The 27940-nt window shown below is 37.8% G+C and overlaps 1 protein-coding gene across 5 annotated transcripts in view; it reads right to left on the bottom strand.

Annotated features, from left to right (window-relative positions):
• The window catches only part of TP63 (tumor protein p63), a 261935-nt gene that overhangs the window by 80472 nt on the left and 153523 nt on the right, over positions 1–27940 (bottom strand). For all 5 annotated transcript variants that reach the window (XM_052645369.1, XM_052645303.1, XM_052645246.1 and 2 more), the window contains one exon: positions 10718–10972. In XM_052645369.1, the coding sequence (XP_052501329.1) occupies positions 10718–10972 (255 nt within the window). The remainder of the gene's footprint in view (positions 1–10717; positions 10973–27940) is intronic.

The raw sequence follows: 27940 nt of genomic DNA on the forward strand, positions 1-27940 counted from the left end.
TTAAAATGGATTGAATGTCTTAAAATAAATACTGGTCTTATACTATAGAAATATCTTGAATATAATTATTAACAAAAGGAACACATTTTGTAATTATTCATTCTAATTCTCCTATTTTGAGAAATGTAAGCTTCTCAAATCATATATCAAATGCACCAAAATTTTGCTCTGTCACATGATAATTTAAATGTTTGTTCCACAGCATATCAGTTTTAGATAAGTCAAGTTTATAAAAGTAATTGTTAGGATTTTATAAGTAAACGATATAGATATATCAAGGCATACAAGAAATTTAAGCAAATTTTATAGAACTATGAGAATCATTTTGCTATTTTAAACAATTATCATAGCTTATAGGATTTTGCTTTTATGACATACAGTTAATCGTATCTATGACTTACTTGATGACAATTCTTTCATCAGAAATGCAAGCCATAATTATAAAGTTGCTCTTACGGGAAAATGAAATTTGCTTTTCCAAGAATACAGAGTCATAAAACAAAAAGAGAGGCAATTTATACCATTTAAAGTTAGGACTCTCAATTCATAAATATGAAAATCTCAAATTAAAACACAAAGTAGAAGGAACAAGAAAGTAAAGGGGGAGAGGGAAGGAAGGAATATCTTCGAAGCCAAATTACAATTTTTGCAAATAACTCCTTTGTTACTCAGCAAGAGTGAAAAGTTTGTATTTAAATAAATATGTGTATTTCTTTTTGCATTTTTAAGAAAAAGAGTAAAGTTTTTTCCCAAGGATCTAGTAAAAATGTTGCTGTTGTTGTTCAGTTGCTAAGTCATATCCAAATTTGTGACCTGATGGACTGCAGTTAAAATGATCACAATTTAAAACTCTGTTACTGGAGCTTCCCTGATGGCTCAGTGGTAAAGAATCTGTCTGCCAATGCATGAGACACAGGTTCAGTGTCTGGGACAGGAAGACTCCACATGCCATGGCACAGCTAAGGCTGTGAGCCGCAACTACGGAGCCCATGTGCTGCAAGTACTGAAACCCACGTGCCCTAGAGCCAGCGCTCTGCAACAGAGAAGCCTCTGCAGTGAGAAGCCCAGACACCACAGTTAGAGGCTGGCCCCCACCAGAGAGGAGTCCCGCCTCCCACCACGAGAGCAAAGCCCAGGCCGCCACGAAGACCCACTTCAGCCAAAAATGTATAAATTAATAATACACATAAACACTTAAAAAAATAAATAAACTCTGTTACTAGTTTGCAGAAATATTACGAATAAAGTACTGAGACTCTTTAGAAAAAAAGCATCTGATTAACAATTATAAGATCTAATTAAATAGGGTTTAAGAAGTTATTTTACATTAGAAAAAAAACAACACCTATGCAAACATATATATTCATCCTACATTTATTTCTAGGGACTTGTAGACCTATATTGCTTCATTTCAGGTCTGCTTATAAATGGAAAACCTCAAAAAACTGCCTGAATTACAAGCATGGATATGTACTATTCACACAGATAAATCTAAACACAAAAATGCAGATAATAACGTATTGAGCTTCATTTCTCAGGTTCCCAAAGCATTTAGTAAATTTTAATTAAGCCTCCCAGCAATCCTAGCAAGTAAATGTTACAATACGCATTCACAGATGAGCAGAGGCAGTCACTTGCCCCATGATCACACAGCTTGTCAGTGCCCACTCTTGTCCTTCTGAGTTCCGTGTTCTACTCAATGAACCATACTCTTCAGGAGTCTGTCAAATGACATCTCAAATTCAAATGAGGATTCTTACGTTAAGCAATTATTATTCTTTCTATGTAATACAACTTGGAAACTACTCCAAGGAAAAACAAAAAGTCTTTTAAAATGGTGTCTTCATATTATTCATTCTATTTTCCACAATATTTAGTCCAGATGATACTGGTAAAACAGCATAAGAGTAAAACCAAAACTGCAAACTCAGTGAGTAACCCACAAAAAAACACCTGTTTGACGTATTTGACAATGCAGAATTACTTCTACATAAAACAATTAGAAGTTACATTCCAAATCTTCAGACTCTTCTAATACAATGACAAGGCGACAAATTACACTGTTTTGTTATTTACACTAAGAAATCATGAGCCTTCATTATTAGATTCAAACTCAAATGAGAAGGCTGATTCTATTTGTAAAGTGAGATTCCCTCTCTAATCTACCTCACAGTAAATTAGGTTCTACAGTCTCTGGCTACTCCCAGTTTCCTTTAAATTTCAGCTGAGGGGAGCCTGATGACAGGGTCATAATCTTTATTAAAAACCAGAGAGAGAGAGGGCAGTTAAGATCAGTCCCTTGAGGCCCCTGTGTGCCTAATTACAGGACCCCTTGCTCCAAAAACCACTGCATGTTTACAAAAGATCTGTAGGGCTTCAAAGAGTCTAAGATTCCTCTTTCTGTTCTGCAATAAACTTTAATCTCAAAAAAATTAGAAGCTGTTGGGGAGAAAGTTATGTCATTTCACATCTCCTTGCTCCAGTGACCTTACAGACATACAAATTGCTGTTGATATAAAACCATGAGGGTTTATTCCACATGCAGTTGCTTTTACTCATGAAAAGACAGCTGACAGCTAAATACCTTTCATGAGAAAAATACATCTGCCCTTCTCCACCAGAGAGGGTGGAGACTGTTACAAGACTTGATCACTCTATGGAAATGGTTAATATCAGGGAATGCAAACAGAAGAAGGTGTAAAGCTCACATATGGGAAGACACTGAGCGCAATACATGGCACTCATCCTTCAGGGCTGACTTGAGGATATTTCTGTCCATTTGAATGATACATTGCATTTTTCTTGAGCCATTAAAAAATACTATGACATCATTATCTGACTATATCTCAATTTCCCGGTAATTTTTGTCCTGGCACACTCTCTATGTGTTAATTACAAATCAGTCATCAGTTAGTGAACTGAGAAAACTGATTTGAAGCCCTTTCAATCTCATTACACTTCTCTGAATGCAGCTTTGGCCGATTTTAGAGAGTTAAGTTATAGAGTCCCATAAACTCTCTAAGGATTAAAACAAAGCAAATATGAGTCTTTCTTTACACCAAGGATCCAATGCTACATATTGTCATATTTTTGTAAAACAAAATTTGATAGGAATGTGAAGGTAGCAAGGTCACTTACTGTAAGAAAACAAACTGAGGAAAGATCCACTTTGACAATGTGCTGCTTAGTTAATTGCAAGGCAGTGATTAATCTATATGACTTTGGAAAGAATAGAGAATTATTGTTTCTGAACAGAATGCATTCACTAGTAACTTCCCTTTGATGCTTGCTCTAGTTTCCAGTTTTTTTATTTACACTTTAAGTAATTGTCGCTTGTCACTGCTACATACATTGCAAAGATGGTCTTCAGTCTGACTATTGTTTTGTTTGGTCTGTGGTTTTCACAACTTTTTTTTTTTTTTAAATGAATGCTATCTTTTAAAGATATGGAGATATCACATGAGAATCAAGGTTTCTACATGCTCTTGAAAAATTCATCTTTTAACTCCAGGTTTACCTTCCCCCATGACACCATGTTGGAGTTGCAAAGCAAATGCCCTTGTGGACAAGGTATGCAAGCTCACTTTGACACGAAGCCCATCCTTACCATTTGACTTGTTTAGGCTACTCTCTAGTCTCCCAAATATCTGAGTTTTCCACCTCCAAGTTAGCTTATTAGTCGAAGTGATTTTTTTTTTTTAGAAAAATTAGCCTTATGATCTGACCCCTGTTCTTGATGGAAATTTCTATGGTAATTTATTTCTATCACAATCTTCCTCATAATAATCCACCCTTCCAGGAAATCAAAGCTATAGTGAAAAAACAAAAGATCAAGTGGCTGATTACCAAACCTACTATGAATGATGACATAAATGAAGGAGGAGGAGGAGGAGGAAGAAAAGGAAGGTGGGGAGGAAAGGAAGAATGGAGGAGCAGGAAGAAGAGCAGGACAAGGAATAAAAAGGAAAAACAAGGGGGGGAGTTACTGCTATTCTTTTTGTAGGAGAAAAATAAAAGCAAGTTTTATTTCAATTTAATGTTTCTTTTTAGTCATTGGTCAGTTCTTGTAATATTAGACTTAATAAATAAATATCAAAATTTTCCCTTTAAAGAGAATCTCTACAGTGCATTCAGGAAATCACTCAAGCATAACATGACAAGGCCCTAAACATCACATGAGGTGAAACTGGCTTATGAATACATTAACCTAGAGTTAATTTAAATAAGTTAGGGCAAACTTGTTGACTAAGTTATTCTGCTCTGGACCTGGAGACAACACCCCTACACAAGGGCTTACAATGGAAATTCACTTTAAAGTGCAAAACCTAGAGTTAAGTAACATGAACCATCCCCAAGAATCTCTAAACCCTTTATTTAGGATATTCTTCCTTAATACTCTGTGAACTAAGAAATAGCTTGGATAACAGGCAACAATACTCAATGTTATTATTTTCTTTATTATGGGAGGGGCATAAAATGACACTCCTTTATGTATCTCTGGAGATTTATACGACAGCCCTGGCAAGAAGTGAAAATAACTTGTGATTAACAAATGTACCACTGGCAGGAGCGAAGTCTATTGACTTCTGTTCCTCAGCAATGAAATCTGACAGCTACTCGGTTAAGAAGAGCCCCCGTTAAGGCTCAAGCATTGATGAGAGAAGTGTTTCCTTTCGACAAGGAAGTTGATAAATCATATTCATCATGGAAAAGTTTGTCTGTACATCATGTCCTTTGATGGGCTATTCTTAAGAGCCCCAAGATTCCAGAAGGCCATGCAATGGGCTGGCTTGCATTAGATTTCTGCAGAGCTGGCAGCCTTCTTCTGGAAGTCTTACATTACAGGTAACCCGATGACAGGCAGGATGGGCCACAGGCATGCATCTCAGCTCGCCTGTGGAGGAGCCAAGGGGAGCAAGCTTGCGAGACCGATAGGCTGGGATCAATGAAACTCTCTTGGGGAACTGGATGTTCCCCTTTCAAATGTCACCTCCCTAATCTCTCCACTTGCTCAAGTTATATTCTTCAAAGCTCTGAACACAACATGAGGCTAGCATGATTAGGAAAGTCAAAGAAGAGGGCCTTCTAAATCATGGGTGGAAGAAAAGGCATCGAATTCATGAACAGTGAACAATCAAGGTCAGAATGAAGGGACACTGTTCAGAACATAGTCATTTCCTTTGGCCATGGGGAGAAAATAAAGTTTCTTTTTTTAAATTTATTAAGGGGTCTGCTGTATGCTGAATATGACTCTGAGCACTAGGTCAAGGTGCCTGTTCTATGAGACCTTCATATCTATGGAAGGAAAAAGTCACCAGAGCAAAAGGGATGTATGTCCAAAGGCCAGAGCCATTATCTCAGACTGAGTATAACAGAAAAACACTAATCTGAGGATTTTCCCAGTATTTGCATGCAGATAATACTGTGTGTCACGGGTTGTGGGAAAAAATAGCTCTCAAGATGAATACAGGTCAAGACAGATTGATATTCACACAAAAAAGTCTTGTCCGTGGAGTCCAGCAAAAGAAAGCATATTACTCCCAGAAGTGGTGTACGTAGCAGTCCTCTCAAAGCTCTAGTAGGTGCCATAGAAAACTCATCTTTTCCTTACTCTCAACTCCAAAAGCATTCCAGATTCATTTGAATGACCAGGGAGTATTTTGTCAAGTGAATATGACATAATTTATAGCATAGCCAGTTCCCCACTGCTGAGCGTGTAGGTTGCCTCCAATACTTTTGGCACAAAAAACCCAGATATTCTTTACTAAAAACAGAGAATTAAAAAAAAAAAAAACCAACAACACATCCCCATAAATGAGAAATAAACACTGGAATTCACCAGGTTCTTAAAACTGGAAAAGGTCTTTCTCAGTGAAGGCAAGGAAAGCCTGCATCTGCTTGGACAGACAGGAAGGTTGCATGGCCAGCCTGCAGCATAGCAGCCAGCATATGGGAGAGACTGATACTACCCTATGCCATTTAGTTATGTATTTGATTGGTGGATAACATCACAGTCCCATGGGGCTGCAGTATGCATGTTAACAGCCCAAAAGCACTAGGAAAAATTAAAAAATAGAAGATAGTTTTCTTTGAATTCTCTCAAATTACTACTTATGGCCCAATTGAACCCTCAATAAAATTAATAAACTCATGAAGCAAAGAGATTCAAGTTCAGACTCAGTAAATGCATTTGTGTCTATAACTAGCCAGTGCCTTTACACATGCCACATAATCCTCACGATAAAGAAAATATAAGGAAGGTATGAGCATCCCCATTTGCAGGTGGTACAGTCAGGTTTAAAGAAATTGAACTCTTTGAGCAGGTCCTAAATGCTGCTAGTAAATTTCAGGGTTGAATTCTGCACATAAGTTTCTTTCTATTTCCAAATTACCATACTGACAACTGGCCTATGACTGATGAGTCTTAGCTATAACGCTAGACCAGCACTTCATTATATTAAATGGTAGGCCTCTATCAGAAAGTAGTAATTACATTGTAGAAATAAGAAAGTTTGAAATTAAGTCCTAAATTCCATGTTGGTTTGGGTGTGACTACGTGTGAGTGTGTGTGTGTGCGTGTGTGTGTGGAAGAGAGAATATGGAAAATGTCATTGTTCTTCACTTTATTTCACTGGAAAAATTTTAAAATAGAAACCACATTTTCATGGAATTGGAAACACACTCATATTCATTATTGGAAACAGAAAAAGCAAAAGAAATATGCATATATACTTTAAAAATATTAATTATATTTTGGCAGTGAGTCTGAGTAAAGCCAGAAATTATAAGAGAAAACAACACAAAAGGATGACAAGTGAAAAAATGGTACAAACAAGATTTTTATTAAAGAATTACCAGACAACGATGTGGTAAGTGTGACCCTTCCTAATGACAGCTGCTTTTGCTGCTTCCAGTTTGTGGGCAGTTTTTAAAGTTTGGTGTTTTATTTTGAAAGACTGCTTTAAAATGAACAGATGCCTAAGAAATAGATGTTGTACATAATGTGGCATAAAAAAATGTCCTTTGTTAGGTGGTTTCACTCCATACTACACAGGGCCTGCTAGTGCTTGTACGTCCCTGATTCTGTCAGTAAAGAGAAAGGCAGTCTAAATAGGATGGTAAGTAAGTAAGTAAGTGGTCACTCAGTCGTACCTGACTCTGCCACCCCATGGACTGCAGCCTACCAGGCTCCTGTGTCCATGTGATTTTCCAGGCACGTATACTAGAGTGGGTTGCCATTTTCCTCTCCAGGGGATCTTCCTGACCCAGGGATCAAACCTGGGTCTCCTGCACTCCAGGCAGATTCTTTACCAACTAAGCGACAAGGGAATCCCAAATAGGATGGTAGAAATACTTGAACTGGGAGAGAAGCCAGCCTGGGTTCCTCTATCTCCTGGGCTGGTGATGAACCAAGTAACCTATACTTCTTGAAGTTTCCTCACTTCTAAAACTGGGGATAACAGCCTTGGTTCTGAGGTTTCACCTGAGACAAATGTATGAGAGAACACTTTAAAATGCACATCAGTGTGAGGATATACAATTTGGCTCAAAGAGTTAGATGCTCCTAATGTATAAGATACTGGTGTCCATGGCTAAGAATTGCATGTTTTTAGGTGATCTCAGCAGTTACTCAAACAAGAGTTTAAATGCGGTGGATTTAGAAGAAATGTAGCTGGGCCTAAAAGAAATCTAACTGTGAAAAAGAAAGAACGCTAATACAAATGTAAGTGCCAAGTGCTATATTAGCAGGTGGAACAGACATCTAATTCAATTTTATTCTGTAATACGTACAACACAGACTGCAGACAACTGAACATAAATCCTAGAAAGGCAAACCAGCTTAACCAAGGTCACTTATTGAAATGAAGTGAAGTGAAGTTGCTCAGTTGTGTCCGACTCTTTGCGAGCCCATGGACTGTAGCCAACTGGGCTCCTCCGTCCATGGGATTTTCTAGGCAAGAATACTGGAGTGGGTTGCGATTTCCTTCTCTAGGGGAACTTCCCGACTCAGGGATCGAACCCGGGTCTTCCGCATTGTAGGCAGAAGCTTTACCATCTGAGCCACAAGGTCACTTATTAATGGCAGGCAAAAACTTGATTAGAAGCCAGGTTCTTTTGGAACTTCCCTGGTGATCCAATGCCTAAGACTCTGTGCTCCCAATGCACGGGACTTTAAGTTTGAACTCGGGTCAGGGAACTAGATCCCACACGTCACGTGCCTAGTTATTTGTCTGACTAGGCACAAGCAAATAAATGGTTGTTTGTTTTTTTTTTTTAAGAAAAAGAACCTAAGTTCTTCTAAAACCTTTCTATGTTGATGATTAATACTATTTCACCTAAGGAAAGCGAGTACTTTTCACCATATTCACCCTCTTCAGAGGCACAGACTGAATTCTAGAAAGATGAAGTGACTTGGCTAAGGTCATGAGGATGATCACGGTGAGAATCCAGGTTCTCTGGCTCCCAAGAGATGCTCTTTCACCACAGTGCCTACCCCTTTTGTAGGGTTCTGATACCACTGCTGCCACATGTAATGAACTTTTACCATGTACTCTATAAAACATTTTCTTTGCTGTTTAACCCTCCACTTATGTAAACATGCCTAACCTTTTTTATTGAGACACTGTACTTTTCTGAGAGAGGGGCTTTGATGGAAGATGGTTCAGAACTGTGCTAAAACTGAAAGAAAAAAAAAAAGCCTTAAGATTTCTGTATGAGGAGGTGGGAGGGAAAAATGAGGAAGAAAGATTAATTTAACATTGTAGTTGCATCACGCTCCATCCCCACTCCATGCCCCATCCCCATGCTCCACCCAGCCTAAGCTACTTTGGAAGGGCAGTGATTCTTCATTTAGTGGCATCAAATATGCCCATCATCGCTCAGATGCACTCACTCCTACTAGAGTAGAGCTCTGCATGAGCATGCTAGATTAGCAATAGTAAGCTTTGAAGATCAGTGATTGTAAACATCCACTTAGTGACCCCTATTCGGAAACATATCAGGGCTCCATTTATAAAATGGCTGTTCTAGTGGCAAAATATTACTTAGATCAATCAACCAATCTATCCTTAAGGCCTATGGACTTAAGTTTATTCACCTGGAGTGTCCACCTTCATGAATATTAATATAAAAGAGACTAAACAGTATGTCAACTGACTAAAAAAATCACACACTGAAGAGAGATCCAGTTTTAAGCTAATACTTCTGTTATGGTTGAAATAGGAGCTATGACAGAACAAATTCTCAAACCATGAAAGAAAAGCACTGTTATAAATTCTTAGACAAGTTTGGAACATCCTGATGTGAAACTGTAGAAAAGGAAAGAAAGCACATAATCTGGGGGGGCGGGGGAGGGAGTAGATGAGGTGGCGGTGACAGAATCCGAAATAGGACCAGCTATACAAAAGCCTCTGTGACTTTGGGGATGTCACTGAAACCCCACTTTCTTTCAGTTTTCCTTAGTAAACTGGGAGTTGTGAAAAATACCCCACTGAGTTCACAAAGAAGTGAGGTCAAGATGGGGGAATGTATGTGAAATTATGCTGGAATTTAGTGTTATTAATGCAGATTGGTCTATAAACTCTGTACTACTGGAGTAAAGCCTCAATACTGTGGCATACAAAGAAGAAATGCTTTCCAAACAAAACTATTTGCCAAACAGGAAATAATCTGTTAAAACAATTTGAAAGCTACTTCTCCATGAGAGGATGACATGTGAAAGATTTTTATAATCCAGGCAAAAGTTAACTTCTTTGACAAATGTGTGCCACTTTGGTCTTGGGCATTCTTTGATCAACCATTTAAAACCAGTCTTATAGGTCTCCTCCCTTATAGTTGAGCTTTATTCATGTTATAATAAATTATCAAATCAACTCTAAAATAGAATAAACATTCTTACAGCTTTATAATTTTTTCTTAGGCTGCCAAATCTCTTTTATAAATATTTCCGTAGGTAGGTAGGGTTTTTTTTTTTTTTACTTTACAATACTGTATTGGTTTTGCCATACATTGACATGAATCCACCACGGGTGTACATGAGTTCCCAATCCTGAACCCCCCTCCCACCTCTCTCCCCATATCATCTCTCTGGGTCATCCCAATTATCAATGTTTCCTTTTTTTTTTTAGCAAAGTTATGTTTTTTCCAACATTTTTAATTAGAATCTCTTTGAACCTATTTCAGGCTTCTGATGTGTAGTTCTTGAGGCTTTTTTGGGGGGGGGGGGTACATGCTTCTAAATGTAATAAATAAATGTGTATCAATAAAGTATGAGTCATGTTAAGAGAACTTACATGTATGAACAAATTTAGGCTTTCCTTAATAAATAGGAACTAGCCTACATTCCGCAAACTGCAAACACATATATCCTAGGATTACATTTCCCATCCATGTAATGCTTTACATATTTCCAAAAAAGTTCACACAAAAGGTAAGGCAGGCAAGAACACATCAGCTAGAATTACCGGAACACAGGCCTTTGGTTTCCAGATCAGGTCTGTTTCTACTAAATGGCACTTTTTCTCTTTCTGGTTCAGTGTGGAATATTCCAAACCAAAATATCTTTAGAGGACAGGGAGAACATTTCCACCATTCAATATGGAGTTCTAAGCTTTGAGGGAGGAAAGCATTGATGGAGGAGAGCCTCGGGGGGTGACAGAGAAATCCCACATACCTGGGGGGGTCAGGTTCAAGGGCACAGGGGCACCCGTATTCTTACCGTCCATGTCGCAGACTTGGCGGTGCTTGACTGCTGGAAGGACACATCGAAGCTGTGTGGGCCCGGGTAGTCGGTGTTGGAGGGGATGGCGGGTGACGGTGAGAGGGCGTCGAAGGTGGAGCTGGGCTGTGCGTAAGGCGAGGGCGCCGTGACGCTATTCTGCGCGTGGTCTGTGTTGTAGGGGCTAGTGGACGAGGAGCCGTTCTGGATCTGCTGGTCCATGCTGTTCAGGAGCCCCAGGTTCGTGTATTGTGGCTGCAGGACACCCAGAAACCCCCATGTTAGCCATTTAAGCTGCAGATTGTTGCTTCTCAAAAGGCATCTTTTGGTGCATGCCTTCCACAGAGATCAGCCTCAGATTTGCTGCACTTTACACTCAAAGGAAAATGACTAATTAGTGGTGCATAGTTCAAAACACCAAGAGAAGCGCTAGGCATGTGGGTATGTTTTGTGAAGACCTGCACAGATCACACAGCTTCATGAGTAGCCTTTGAAAACTGAGTCTCCCCAAGAGCATCTGAAAGTAGATAATGTGCTTATTCGCAAACTGGGCAAAAAACATCACTGTTCAGTAGCTGCTTATGAATTTCTTAAAACAAATGAATACCACCTGCTATTTTTTCCTTCTTCTGTCTTGGTAGTAAGGATGAGAAAGACCACTAGATACACGTCGTCTAGAGAAGATTTAAAGTCAACTTGTCTACTGAGCAAAATGGTTGTCCTCCAGATTTTCTTTACGTTTTATTCTAAATTCTGTCTCAGGGTACCAACTTGCCCCCCAAAACTGGGTTCATGAAAACTGGAGGGGAAGGAGTAGCAATGTTAGAAAGAAGCAACTATGTATTTTATTTTTTTCTAAAAATACTTAAGTAAACCTCTTTATTCACAAATATGCAAAATTGTGATTTTTAAGCTTTGTCATATGTATTGGCAATTTAAAAACCTCATCAGATTTACCTTAAGTTATATGGCATGTATATTTATTCACTCAAAACAATAACTTTTAGGAATTAGTGTAAATTATTTGAAAGGAGAGACCACATGTGCAATTTATTTATTTTTAACTTTTTATTTTGTATTGAGGTATAGGCAATTAACAGTGTGTGATTGTTTCAGGTTAACAGTGAAGCGACTCAGCCACACATATTCAAGTATCCATTCTCCTCCAAACTCCCCTCCTATCCAGGCTAGAAAGGCAGCTATATATTTTAAAAGGTAACATGATACCATCCAAACAGCCTAATTTTCCATCTGTTCTTTCATTTTCTTTGTAGTAGTTTATTTTCTAAAGCAGAACATGTGTAAGAGAAATATCATCTAGTTATGGTTAAAATTCTATGTTTTGTATAATTCAGAAGTACATTAGTTCATACAGTTTCTCTGCCAGAAATTTTATTTCTTCTAGGAAAATCAGCACTGAGTAGATAATTCAATAAGATGTTTACTGAAGTAATGATTTAACTTCCATTTCATTGACAAAAATAATCTTTACTGTATTACTATCAGAAAGGGGAAGTGAATTGCTCAAACATTGGCTAATAAGCCAAGAGTAGTTATTTTGAAACCAAAATCTGATTCTGAGGCTACACCATCACACCTGTCAGACTGATCAGATAATTCAAGTCATTCCTGAGTTAAACTGAACACATTTCTAGAAGCGGCCACCAGCTCGTGTGCTGTTTTCCCTTTGTGAAAACTTCTGACACAGGGAATCCTCATTGTTTCTTCAGTTTAGTGATAGGAAAACAAATCAGAAGCAAAGAGAAGGCAGTCCTGTTGGTACACATTTTATAAAGAAAATGAGGAGTCTGGCTCTTCAAGTGAAATATAACCAAGAGTCGCAGGAAAAGTCAAATTAAAGAGAACACAAACTTGTAAAGAAATTGATGCTTGAAAACAATTCAACTTAAGTGTAAGGAAGTTATTTTACTAAACTTTAAGTATTTCAGATGGGGAGGAGAAGGACTCTGCCATTCCATTCAGTCCAGAGAGCATCTGTCTAAATATTAACAGTCGCATGCCCATTCCATTACATTTATACATTCGCATTCCCCTGCTGAATGCCATGTCCCCATTTGCTCTTCAGATAACTATTAATCTCTTTACACTTATCCCCCTGCTGACAACAGCAGCTGTTCGTCTCGCCTCTGCTCTCCTCTGACTTCCACAGCTCCCTCCTCGCCTCCTTCTTCACCTTTCCCCCTTGACAGGTGAGGCAGACTGCAGGTGAGAGAGCTGTGAGAGAAAAATACTAAAACCTGAGGCCCTGATGAAGGTGTCTACAACCCTGGCTGAATTAAAGCTCTTAGGTGTCCAAGCCTGGGGGAATGGTCTGGGAAGGGGATTGAAATTATTATTTGTGTTCAAGTTAGGGTTCAGTATACAAAGCACTCCTGAGCGTCCTGTAGGAATCAGATAATGCTCCCAGAGGCACGTGCTTCCCTCAAGCAGTACAATTAGGGAGGCAGTCGGCCCTGACAAAAGGGACAAAGAAATTCACTGAGCACTTTCTCACAGGCAGTAAAAAAGCCTGTTAGGTCAATCCTGTCCTCCTCCTAGCTACACAGAATGGAACTTCAGCTAATTGTGGGCTTGGAGAAGAACAAAGGAACATGGCCCTTTGAATTTTTTTTTCCAATAAATATAAAGAGAAAAGTTTTGGACCCAGCTTTAAAAGCCAGTGAGTAAACACTCAGTGTTGCTTGAAGGACTTAAGAGAGATGGAAACTCCATTTACCTCAGAGGTACAAAGAAGACCTTTCTGGGACAGCGGTGAGACTGAACATATTGGGTGGCACTAAAGAAGCAGAAAATGTATTTCAAGTCATTAATAGGTGATGACTGTGCCTTTACCTGCCATAATTTTTAATCCCATACAGTTTGGGTGAAATATTTTACTTCACAACAATAGGATTTGCTTCCAATCCTGACTTGTCAATTTATATAGTATAGAGCTAGATTTCTCAGGTTTGAGCAAAGAGCTGCTAACTATTCAATATAAAAAATGGAAAAACATATTTCAGTTTAAGCTTTCCTCAAATTTTACTTTAAAGAAACAAAAGCTAAATAGTATACTCATTTGTCTTTTTTTTAAAAAAAAGTGTGTAAAACCAATATCATCTTTGTATTAACTAGTCTGAAACACATACAACAAACCCACCAAAGTAAGAACAGTATGATTAGAAATTTTCTTGGGGGGAAAAAAAAAAGGAAATTTTCTTAGAGACTTTTCATGGCTTTACTAAAAATTTGTCATAAACTTGCCATAGGAAATAGTACTTTGGAAGTTAATTTAAAAAGCATTTAGTTAACAAAAACAAAGGGCTCTTATTTGCTTATTTCTTTGATTTGAAGAGAGTGGACATGTTGGTAAAGTACAATTAGAGGCAGAGGGCAGACCAATATAGCCACGAACAAGTGTTAGGTAGGCAGAACCAGCAGAAATTCATACGGCCCATTGCAAAATGAACACTCAGGGCCTATTGTTTATAAATTATTAAGAGTTTCAAAATCATGACAGCAGAGCATTAAACAAAGCACAGGGCCCTTTCATGACTACACATTTTGGAGCCTATGAAGTTACTCTGTGCCAGGTTAATGTGAATAATATTTATTTCATATTTTCCACCAAGTGAAGCTGGCAGGGTGAAGGAAACAGTACCTGGACCCTTTGTTTATCGTTTGTAATTTCATAAACACAGATGGGAGAGATTTGTGTTATGCTGGGATGCTAATGAGATGCCACTTTACGATGCCAGCAGCAGCAAAGTAGTCTCAAACACTCATATGAATAACAAAATGTGCCCTGAAGGAACTCTGTGGGGTCCCCTTGTCCCATGTATTTCTTATGTAACAAAGTTAGTACATTTGGAATGTACTAGGAAGTAGATTGTCCCTTTCTAACCACAAGGTATATTGATGTGGGAATAACCTTAACATACTTAATAGACACTCAGTGAATGAACAATGTTATGTATCTACTGTATCATGTCTGGAAGAAGAGACAAACTTCTTTCCACAAAATTTTTGTCACTCAGTTGTGTCTGATCCCATGGACTGTAGCCCACCAGGCTCCCTTGTCCATGGGATTTTCTGGGCAAGAATACTGGAGTGGGTTGCCATTTCCTCTTCCAGGGGATCTTTCCTATCCAGGGATTGAACCCACATCTCCTGAGTCTCCATCATTGGCAGGTGAATTCCTTATCTCCAAGTCACATGTCTGAAACAGGATATGATCTTCTTTCCAAAAAATATAAAAGATGAAAATGAACATAATTTGATATCTATTATAAACGTCATAAAGTAAAACAATGGATTTTTTTTTAAACTCAAAGAGATGCTTTAATTCCTATAAAAATAACTTTGAAAGTGAAGATACTGCATGGACCCTAGAAAATTACCAGCATCTGTAGCTTTAGTGTATTCAGTTTCATCGCAAGCTAGCTGATCTGCCCTCAGAGAGGATAAAGCACACCCTGATGACAGAAAGCTCAATAGTCTTGTTAATCACAGAACACCCTGGAGGTGTTCTAGAACATGAAGCTGGTATGGCAAGTGTAGGGACACCCAGAGGCTGAATCTCAAATTGCCTGCTCTCACCAGTAGGAAAGAGCAAGTAAAGCTGCCATTCCCAAATACGGAAAGAGTGTTTCCTCATTTTTTTTTTTTAATCTCTTCTGTAAGTTATTTTGGATTCTCATAGTCATCTATGGACTCTGATTTATTTCTTCAGTTTGGATGATTAGAATTAAAATAACAATAAAGATGAGATATTTCTCCTGACTTGTCATCATTTTAAAAGTGTTCTATAAAGGCAATCCCTTTAGTTTCACTTCATTTTTCTTTCCTGGATTGCATTGTTTGATGACCTTATATTCTGAATATATTGTGAGCCTGAAATTTCTTCTCATCAGCTCAGTAGTAATGTATATCAGTATATATCACTGTAAATAAAATTTAATATTGAATGCTTGGGTTTACACTTATTTAAAGATGACTTTGTAATTACTCTTCTATAAAATAATTTAATATCAAAAAGAAGTCTAATCAAGTCACATGACTGGTGCATCATATCCCATTTCTAAAAATCTCTCTCCTTCAATTTATCTATGTAAGAGAAATTTTATAAGTTCTCTGTCCTGCTTTTCATAGATATTACTATCTGTAATAGCTACTGTATGGCAAGATGACAACAACAGTCCACACTAAATGGCAAGAGATTAATTAAAAAAATGGGAATAAGTGCCATGTCAGGCATAGAAGAAGTAACTTTGGCAACATATAGTCAACTTATTTGCTTCAATTCAAATGGACCTTTGTCACAGGAAACAATAACTTGCCTACATTTCATTTGAAAGAAATTATAGTTCTTGACTGTTAGAGATGACCAGGGAACTGAACATTCTTCTACACTCCTTTTTCTCCTAAATGGATCCTAGTAATGAGGAAGAACTCTGAACTTAGACTTGGTGACATGGGGTCAAAGTCACAACTGCCACTAATGTGCCATTTACCCCTGGGCAAAGTGGTGGCTCAGACAGTAAAGAATCTGCCTGCAATAAGGGAGACCTGGGTTCGATCCCTGGGTCAGGAAGATTCCCCGGAGAAGGGAATGGCTACCCACTATAGTATTCTTGCCTGGAAAATTCCATGGACACAGGAGCTTGGCAGGCTACAATCCATGGGGTCACAAAGAGTCACATACTACTGAGTAACTAACACTTTCATAAGGTGCTTAAACCAACCTGGACAGTAGTTTCCTATAAAGTAAAATCTAAGTAAAATTGAGGAGATTGAACCTGATGATCAGACATAAGGGTGAACCATTCTAGCATTCTTCCAGGGCTGACTATTCTCATCTACAATACTATTTAAATATAATGCCAAAAGATTGCTTTTGAAAAAGGAGATGACTGGTTTTTGGGTTTTTTTGTGTGGCTTTTTTTTCTTCTTTCTTTATATAGATTTGCCAGAGCAAGCCTACAAATCCAAATTGTTTCAGGCAGCATATATAGCTTCTTCAGCTAATATAACCTTTCACCTCAGGCTTCATGGAGGTGCTTTTGAACATTCTAAAACCTCTCCTGGGAAAAGAAAACAGTTTTCTTTATGACCCTGGCTTTGCAAAGCATTCATTCGATTATGCTGTAGCAGACAGTACTACATTTTATCCCCAAATATTGGCAAGATAGTGACTTTTCAACAAGCACTGCCTGAGGGAGAAATACTTGTCATTTTTTTGTTTTCTACCACCTGCCTCACCTCAAAGAATGATGGTTTGTTTCATGCTAGAATTAAACACAATTGATTGAAAGTGCTCCAATTGTCAAGAAGATATTTGTATTTTTATGTCAAATTAAGGCACTATCTTTCCACCTTAAGAATGTACTGAGCATCACATTTTTCTCAAAACTAGGTTTTGTTAAGTAGAGAATATATTTCATTTCTTTCCTCTTCCAAATGGCCCTAGAAAGTAAGTGTTTAGAGGTAAAATATACCTTATAACAAGCAAAATATAAAAATAAAGGTTTTAAATACATAAACCTAGAAAGACTGCAAAGAGTTATCAGAATGTTTTGTTTTATAATACAAAGTGTCAAGATTCCTTTGAGGTCCATAACTCAGGTTCCATAACTTACGAGAGATTTCCCTAAAAGCTCCAGCCAAGACTGACAAGGGCAGGTGAGACAAAAAAATACAAAGTTGGCTAATCCAGTAGACAACAGTGTCAACAAATATTAGCCATAGTACTTGAAAAGCCAGGAAGTGTGTAATGTAGTGAAGCTAAAATTCAATCCAAATACAGCTAAATTACGCTGTGTAGAGTTCAGTTAAGGAAAAATAAACTTTAAATTCTATTATTTCATCAAGTACTCCCTTTTAGTAATAATGACAAATAAAACTATTATCATGAGCATCCTCAATTCTAAAAGAAACTGAGATCACCATTACATGCCAAAGAAGCATTGGGCTTAGCAGAAAGTATAACTTTAATATTCAATAATTCTTGATCCAGATAATATGGAAAAGTATACAGAGTTTTAGTTTCTTTAAAGTGAACCAGGCGTTATTAACTAAAATCAGATTAAAAATGTGTTTGAGGAAATTTTCAATCTGTAATAATCCATGTCAATAATTTTTTAAGTAGACATGGTAATGCTAAGAAAAGAAAGTACATAGTAATGAAGATCTTTAGTGAAAGTTATACCACCTACAGGGAAAACAAACCATGGTAACTTTACAAGCTCATCAATAATGTTTTGCTGGTTTTTAAACTGAGTTTACAGAGAAGGCAATGGTACCCCATTCCAGTACTCTTGCTGGAAAATCCCATGGACAGAGGAGCCTGGTAGGCTGCAGTACATGAGGTCGCTAAGAGTTGGACACGACTGAGCGACTTCACTTTGACTTTTCACTTTCATGCATTGGAGAAGGAAATGGCAACCCACTCCAGTATTCTTGCCTGGAGAATCCCAGGGATGAGGGAGCCTGGTGGGCTGAAATCTATGGGGTCGCACAGAGTCGGACATGACTGAAGTAATTTAGCAAAGTGAGTTTAAAATATTTAAAAATAACTTTGGCAATGTGTGTAAACTATCTCAGAAATTATGACTTAAAAACAGGTGATTAAATGTGATTAATGTTTTATCACAGGTGATAGTTTTGCTCACCATGATATGAAATTGATTTCAATAAATAACGGCGCCCATCAAGATTAAAATGATCTGAACCCTGTATGGTATCCTGACTTGAGTCCTCTGTGAAAAGAATCTTAGGTATTATATTACTATTGACTACAACTACTACTAGTACTGAATTCTTTCTGAGTCTTACTCTGGTCCTTATAGTGTTTAAGTGCTTTGCATATATTTACTCATTTAATTCTCAGGAGCTAGTGGAATTATTATCTCATGTTTCATGCATATTTTATAGATGAGGAAACTGAAGCTCCACAAGAGTAAGTGCTCATGGTAGTAAGTGACAGAACTCAGATTTGAAACCAAAACATCTGGCCTGAGATTTACCCACTTTCTTAAGTATCCTTCACTTGGAGTCACTCAGATTTCTGCCTGGAATCTTTATCTAAGAGTTACATTCAACAAAAGCATACTTATTTCATATCTAAAGAAAATGCTTTCCACTCATTAACAACAGGGTATAAAACCTTAACTATTCGTTTGGAGACCCAGCACCTTGCCTATCACTGGAAATTCCCTGAAGATCTGACCATGTCACTCTCATGCTTGAACATCTTGAACAGGTTTCTAATCTAGAGCCCAAGGCCTCCAATCTCTAAGTGCCTTACACCACACTATCTGAGACCCTCCTTTTTGCTCACTAAAGAATGGCATTCCTTCAATTTTCAAAAGCAAACTCCTTCAGTCTTCAAGCCTTTTGTACCTGCAGGCTGCTTCACAACTGGTCTTTCAGCTTCAACGTCATGTCCAAGATGAAGCCTCTCTGGAGTGCTCAGGTAAGTATTTGTTTCACATTGTCATGGCACAGTAACTTTCCCCTTTACATCATATAATTATAATTGAAATTAATTACTATATAATACTTTTAATGCTGGTCTACTCGGGTAGACACTAACTTATAAGAGATAATAGCTGGTTTGTTGAGTGCAGAGTCTCATCTGGAACCATGGCTGAGACATAGTAGATGCACAGGAAATGTTTAAGAAATGCAAAAAATTTCAAAATGAAAATCACCTTCAGAAAGTATATTCTATTCTAACCCAATTGTAGCCCAATTAAGGATTGCTTTTTTGTGTTAAAGTAAATGGCTCCAAATCAGTCACCTCTTTACATACCATTGACCTTGAATGTTACAGTGAATCTCCAAATAATCTCAATGACCTTAACTTTGTGTTTTGATTTGTTCTGCTAGGTGGGAATTGAGCTTTTAACTTTAGCTTTTATGGGAACTAGTAGCAGAATAGCCAGTCCTGTCACTCACAAGGCCATGAGTAATACTTGGTAGCTCACACCTATCTGGGAAGTTTATTAATGACTTCTACTTCCTTGAAACAAATGCATACACATTTTTGTGCCAAGGTGGTAATTCTTACCTGATGGTCTAGATATTATTTCTCAAGCATCTAGGTCAGCAATAAGGATCTAAATCTTTGTGGTAATATAATGATTTACTTCATATGGATAGAGAAACCACCCAGACACAAGCTTCAAGTAAGATGTTAGTTTCTGGTAGAGAGGCCACAGAATTGGTCCTTCCATCTCTAATTTCCATGACTTTCTGCCCAGTTAGCTAGAATTCAGTTTAGAATAATGCCATAATTAAAGGCTTACAAATGTGTTGGGTGTTTTGAGGAACTGAGATAGTAGTTTATCAGACTTATAAACCATTTCTTGCAAATGGTCTAAATTCATGACTTCATCTTTCAGACTTTTAACACCCCTCAACGTCAGACACAATTGTGCGACTTCACTTTCACTTTTCATTTCATGCATTGGAGAAGGAAATGGCAACCCACTCCAGTGTTCTTGCCTGGAGAATCCCAGGGACGGGGGAGCCTGGTGGGCTGCCGTCTATGGGGTCGCACAGAGTCAGACACGACTGAAGCGACAAGCAGCAGCAGCAGCAACACACACACACACACACACACACACAGCAGCAGCAGCAACACACACACACACACACACACCCCCCAGGTTGAAACATTATCCTCTAGGTGCAATTGGAAAACTAAAGCATGAAATAAGGACCATACCCCTCCATTTTACTATTCTGAAGTGAAGTGAAGTCACTCAGTCATGTCCGACTCTTTGTGATCCCCTGGACTGTAGCCCACCAGGCTCCTCCATCCATGGGATTCTCCAGGCAAGAATGCTGGAGTGGGTTGCCATTTCCTTCTCTAGGGGATCTTTTACTATTCTATATATGTTCAAATCAGCAACACTGTTTCCAAGTTCTAATCTGCTTTTGCTTGTCAGGTTCTTTGCTGATTGCTACATTTTTGAAAAGACATTAATCTATTCATTTCATTCTATTTACTCCCCTATGAAAGTAACAATCAATCAATCAGTTTAATAATTACAACAGTTCATTAATGTTTTATTTGAACAACAACAACAACAAAAAAAAACTGAGGCACCACATTTAAGAACAAAATGACTTAAAGTTTTCTCAAGCACCCTTTAGTAATAACACCATAGAAAATAAAATGTGAAAGTGTTTGCAAATCATCAAGTTTATTCATCCAGAGCAAACCATTCACATCCTTGGTGATGATGGAGAGACATCAGGGGACAAAATGAATGAAGGGAACAGTGTGGAAGCAAGTAAACACATTTACAAAGTGACTGCAAAGCAAGATAAAGATCTAATACGTTCTGTTTTGTAGAAAAATCAAACACATTGTCTGTCCTCCAGGGTAATCAATTAAGTGAAAGCAGTACACCTTACATTGTTTACTTCTGTTAGAGAGCAAACCATTCCTTACTAAGGAAACTTCTCTTTCTTTCAAAAACTTCGCCACTTGAAGTATAAGGAAATAAATAGCTGGATTCATTAAAAAAAAAAAAAAAACACACTTGTAAGATGTTAGAGAAAGCCATATGATTCAGAACCTTCAGGTGGAGACCAGGCTTGTACAATGCGTGGCAGTTGCCTTGCTCTCGGCACAGTTATAAACAGCCATTTCTGTAAGTATTTATAATACTCCATATTTTTATCTGAAGAGAGCACTCCGAGCAGTGGCAACAGATACATGCCTCCAATGCATTCAGAAACATTATTTGGTGACCCCAGGGAGGATGTAGAGATAAATATCACACACCCTCTTACCCTCCAAGAGTTTGCAGTCTATAGACTTGGAGAAGCAATCAGGGTGGAACAGAGAAGCACAGAGTTCAGAGGAAGTCTAGGTGATTCTGGGAGGGCAGCCAATGAAACCTGAGACATTTTTAAGGATGAAGCAGTACCCCCAGCAAGGTTTTAAAACCTGGAAAGGATCTGACCTGAAGATAACTATTAGGAAGGTGGAGTTGGAATATAAAAGAAGGCAGCAAAATTAATTTTTCTGAATTTTCACTATTCTGATTTTCAGGCTTCCAAGCGCTTTGGGATTATCCACTCAAGTAATTTGCCAAACCTAAGGCTTATTACAGGCTTTGTACTTTATCCAGTGTGACCATTTCTCTCTGTGTAGATCTTGTGGAGTCCTCAACTTTAGCCTGGTGACAGTCTCACATGGTCTATTTAAAAGTAATCAAGCCATTCCCAAAACATCTGATGTTGCCCTTTGAGAGGGTAATGGTTTTCCTTTTAATTCTAACTCCATCAATAAAGTGACACTAATCCAGACTGATTTGAGTAAACAGGGCATATTCCCCATTGTCTCTGTGATCTGAGAAAGAATGAACTTGAGAAAGATCACTGCCTGGATTGGAAATGGCCCCTTTGGGTGTTTTGCGCAAGCTTAAAAGGAAAAAGAAAATGCCTGTACAGAGTTCTTTCCAAGGCAAGCTCACTTTGGGGGTGGTAATGCTCATAGGGGTATTATACTAAACTGCACCTATTAGTGGCTTTAGCAGCAATAAGAAAGTAGAACTATTTCTTTTGTAGTGTTTCCAGAAATGCTGACGAGAGTGTTTCATAAATTTCCGCCCCTGGCAAAATAGCACAGCTTGACTCAAAATTCCCTCTTTCAGCTTTTATAAGAAAAAAAAAAATTTTTTTTTTTAGTCCCATATAAGAAACACGGACAAGATGCAATTCATATTACCATTTTTGCATAAGATATCAGTTTATACTTTACACATATCCACTGACATTCCAAAAATGTTTTATTGTTGCTAGTTATTCCCTTACCTAGAAGCACCATGTGCTTTATCTTAACTCCAGCAACTGAATTTTAAATTGACAGGTAAATATTATCTGGGAAAGCTATCTCAAAATTTACAGAACAGCTCAGTTTTCCTTTGTCTTTGAAAATAGACTGAAACTGAATAAAGTTAGTCATTATTTCAAACATGAAATAAATTTGGAATTAAGAACTAGGTTTTCGGGGTGAGGCAGAAAATGGAAAGGAATGCGTTGAGTAGGGGATAGGGGTGCTACATATCAGACCAAAAAAAAAAAAAAATCAAATATAGGGAAATTTAAAGTACTGTTTCTGAAAAGATTGTTACAGACACTTCAGGTAACTACTGTTTTCTGCAAAGGAGGTTGTATAGCAACATGATCATATGTGGAACTTCACTGTTTCCCCTAATGTTTGCAGAGGTAAAGGCATAACAAACCACATTTCAACATCAAGTATTTTCAAAATTCACTTTACATCAGTAGAGGATTAGGTTTGTAAGGACAAGAAAGGAATGAGATACAAGCTTGGCCATCCCCCCATTTATCATAGAGCCTCAGTCACCCTCTTAGCGACTCTCTTTGTCCTTTAATCAAGTCACTGAGTTTCCTCCCCAAGTACCTGTCCTTGCCTACCCCACCATCATCTCCTTAATTGCCTAGGTTTTCATCTTGAGTGAGATGGAAATGATGCAGGAGATTGTGGAAGGAGATGATATGAACAGAAAGAAAGACATCTGCCCCAATATTTCTGTTCAGATCTTAAATAAAAATGTATATCCTTGTCCAAAGTGAAATTTGAAAATTTTATTTCCATGTTTTTTAAGTTTGTAATACCAAGAGCTTGATTTTATTATTGTAATTGTTTTTGGTTAAACTAGGGTGTTGTTTCTTAAAAGATATATTCATATTTGCTTCTGCTCTATTATTTCCCAATTGGGATTCTCACCTTGAACAAAAGTCATACTTGGGATATTGTGTCACATTTAGCTCCATGATCTCTATCTTCTTTTAGAGCAGTGACCAGAGAGAAGAGTTTTCTCATTCTAAAATGACTATTTAACAAATAAAGTTGACCCTAATTAACATAGAAAATCAGTCTAGAGTTTGTTCCTAGTTTTGATTAATTTAAGAATGCAATTACCAACTCCCTATAAGGGTTAGAAACCTTATCTATCTCTATAGTGGTCTAAGGAATGGGAACAGGAAACAGCTTCACCCAAATCAAGCAATCATTTGGACTAGTTTTTCTTCCTCCTTGCAGGATGACATCTGTCACTCCTAGAGCATGTAGACAAAGTTTGGATCTCAAATTCTGATCATGGCCCATGCTTTCAGAATATGCATGGGTTCTAGCTCTTAGTGAGATAAAAGCCCTTGCCATCCTTTTTTTTTTTTTTTGCTATTTCTTATACAAGTGTTCCATTTTGACATACAGATTAAACACAGGTCAGTTTTAAATCAACCTTCTCTTTTTAAGTCAATATAGCATGCTCTTTCATTTGGTCCTATGCAGTTGTTCTTTGTACTTTTATTAATCTTCTACCTTCTACCTAGAATGACCTTCTGTCTTCCCCCTGTGGCTAAATTCTAGTTCTCAAACAATGTGAAATATTACCCTTGTCAAGAACAGATTGACCCACTTCACTGTCTTTGAGAAAACTTGGTGTCTCTTACGACATTTTGCTTTAAACCAGAGTCACTTATGAATGAATACTTTATGTACACTCTAGGATTGTGACTTCTCATAAGCCAAGGGCTATAACTGCTCTCCTTTTGGTGCCTAGCACAAGCACCAGGACTATACTTAACTAATTCTCAGTAAGTTGGGTTGTAAGAAAATGCTTCTTTTCCTAAGGTAAACAATTTAATTGATCTGTGGCTGGGATATCAAAGCTACTGTATTTAGTTTATAGACAAATATATACCACTTTTTTTTGGCGGGGGCAGGGGGTAGGGAGGGGGGAATAATAAAATAAATGGTGTGTGTGTGAAAGTCACTCAGTCATGTCCGACTCTTTGTGACCCCATGGAGTATACAGTCCATGGAATTCTCTAGGTCAGAATATTGGAGTGGATAGCCTTTCCCTTCTCCAGGTGGTCTTCCCAACCCAGGAATCAAACCCAGGTCTCCTGCATTGCAGTTGGATTCTTTACCAGATGAGACACAAGGGAAACCCAACAAAATAAACAGTGGGTCTTTATTTATAGGTTGACCATATACTTTATCTTCCAAGAGGAACACTTTTGGGAAGTAAAAGGGGTGCTATTGATAAGTGCATTTGAATAGCAGGAGTAAATAGGGACATACCAAGACCATTAGTTCCCAACTTATCTATGGCAGGAACCATAGCTATGAAAGAGAGCTACGGTAGAGAAACACAAGTTGCATGAGACTTCAGAAACAATTCATTTCTACTCTTCCAAAGGTTCCAGAGAGGCAGTGTATATCCTTGAAAATCAAGCACCCGATGTGCAATTCAGAGAAATGCATTTTTATCCTTCTAGGCAGCCTTCAACAAAGCCCTATATCGCCCCCAAGAGCACTCTAATACAGCCCTAATTATACCATTCCTCTGTTTAAAATTCTTCCACGGCTTATCATAGCCACTATAATAAATGTGTTAGGACACTCCATGAGCCACTCTATCTTATATTTCTATCTTTATTTTCTAATTATTTCATACTTGCAGTTCCATCAAAACTATCTGACATTTGAGGACCCCAGTATGCACCTGCTTCTGTGTCTCTGCTGATGCTTGTTTCTGCACCTGAAATCATCCTTCCCTCTTTTATTTCTAAAACTTTAGAAAGTTCTCTACTCATCCTTCCAAGTGAATCTGTATCACACACACATATACATAGACTTGCAAGGTCGTCTTGCTTCAGAGTACTCTCTTTCTCTTTGATACTTCATATTATCTTGCTCACACTTCACATGTGACACTCAAGGTCTCTCCTATATTAATTATAACTGTATATTTTTAATTCTCCCTATGAACTGTTACTTAGCAGCGTAGGAACTGTTTCATATTCATTTTTATATCCTATGTACCATCTTATATGTCTCTGATGCTCAGTAAATATTTATTTACACAGAGTAAGTCGGTAATCCTTTTTATAACTTCAGTTTCTCCTCCTCAATACCACTCCTCATGAATATTGACACATTTCAACTTTACTAAAAAGTGTAAGTAAAAATTATAAAATGTTGATAGAGATGACACCTTAATAAGCCACAGGCCCCTATTTTCTTGTGCTTCCAAACTGTGTCCCGAGGAGAAGATCCGGAATAAGAATTATAGCTTAACTCTTAGATGAACTGTTTCACCTTGACATTTCAATCCATTCTTTTCCAGAACTAAAATCTGCTACCCTACTGGATATCCTTCACAGGCAACTCCTTCCCTAAATTGGCCCTGGACAATAAGACTGTACCAGCCATCTGATTTTTTGCTCGTCATATATTCAAAAGACAATTCTGAGTTCATTGAGATTTGGAAAAACTTCCATTTTCAAAACAGTAAGACTTTTATGGAAATAACCAAGTTATTTTTCACTGATGTGTCTTTTGGGTGTCTGTGTTCACTCTTCCTTACTTACTAATATAAAACAATTAATGTTTAAAGTAGTAACGTTTAAAACTCGATATGGGAAAAGTTTAATTTCCCACTATTACTATAAAGGAAGGATTTTTACCCATCTGCCTCTAACTCACCAGCACAGATCCTTACCAAAGCAATTATGTGCTCCTCAAAGAAAGGTTGGGTACATTTGTGGTAACAGAATTCTCAACTGTCTTGCCTATGTCTTTCCTTGATCAACATAAAGTCTCATGACCTCAAATACATATTCCCTTAACATGAAAAATATAGAATCTAAATTCTATATGTGCTTATTTTCTAAAAAAATTTCAGCAAACTTTGTATTCAGAAAATATATATTGTATGATGAAAGAGCAACCAATATTTTTTTGATTGTTTCAGTTAACCATCCATTCATTGATATTTCCTACTGTCTCTCCACACCCCCTATTGAGGATCATTGCTCTTCTAGAAAACAAACCAAACCAAACATGCTTTTACCTTATCAAGGTAAAGAATAAGTGTTTTATTATCACCACTCATTTTTCCAATAGCAGTGAAGGAAAATACGATCTACAATCTGTGATCTCTTTCTCCCAGTCCCCTCTGGGCTTGAGGGCAACCAATTGTAAAACAAGTAGTGCAATCTAAGACCACAACATGGAGTGAGGAACGGCAACCAGCCTGACACCTGAATTAAGTCTGCAGCTTCTGCTTCTTACCTCTGTGATTTTACCTGTGGTGCTAAAAATTGCAGAGGCACAACACTGGAAAGTTAAAAAGAATTCATGTATTCACTTCAAAGATAAAAACCACTCCCATAGGGAAAAATCTGCTTCAGTCTTTGGAAATGGTATTGGGACAGGAAAGACTATTTTCCTTGCCAATATGCACCCAGAGGTCCATTAATTGGCAATGACCTGAACTTATTCAGGTCATTGAAGGTTCATACTGCTGCTTCAGCACTTTTCTTCCTACTCTCAACTAGATTTACATACCAGTTCTTTCTGGAAACTTTTTGGAGCGGTTACCATGAATCAGAATAGTTCTTTTTAGAGTGTACTCTCTCCTTTTTAGTATCAAAGAAAAAAAGGTTAAGTAAAAGGAACTCATTTTCACAGCTATAGCTCTCTCAGAAAGAAAAGTCATTAACCTCGATTTGTAAAATGAGGTGATTCAATATATGAGCCTTGAAGTCTTGAATGTTGTAACTCATTCACCAAAGTACATTTTCGTCTTCATACACAAGCCCAGATAGGGATTTTTAAATAAAATACCATCTTTCTAGGAGGAGTTTGAAAGTTTTCAAAGTCTCTCTCTGTGTCTTTCTCTGTCTCTCTCTCACACACACTTACACACACTGGACCCAGGTTTTTTGGTAAGAAAATGGAATTCCAACTTAATCTGTGAAGAATTTCCTTTCTTTAATGCCTTGCTCTCCAAGCTTTAGACCAGTTCTGGAGGCTGTGTCATTCCACCCTGGCGCACTGGAAAGGTACTTGCTCGAGGCCTCTTCATTGTAACCCAAGGGTGGAACCTTAAGCCAAGCCTGTTGTATCCAACTTGCTTTCCCCTCCCTTCCGGACCCTTTCCTGTTCAATAACAGCTTCCCCAAATTCCTCTCTGCTTGAGGGCAAAGAACTGGAAAGTTAGAGGAAAGAGGAGGAACAGCTTGCTTATATTGTTTTTGAGTTACCAATCCACGGAAGTTGCTGGCAAGTTAAATGGAAACATTATTTGAAGTCAGAGAAAGGCTTGTGATTTTCAAATAATTTTCACTCTCACGGGAAGTGGCATGCCTTTTTAGTCTTAATCT

This window comes from Budorcas taxicolor, chromosome 1 (genome assembly GCF_023091745.1).
Source record: "Budorcas taxicolor isolate Tak-1 chromosome 1, Takin1.1, whole genome shotgun sequence".
Lineage (NCBI taxonomy): Eukaryota > Metazoa > Chordata > Mammalia > Artiodactyla > Bovidae > Budorcas > Budorcas taxicolor.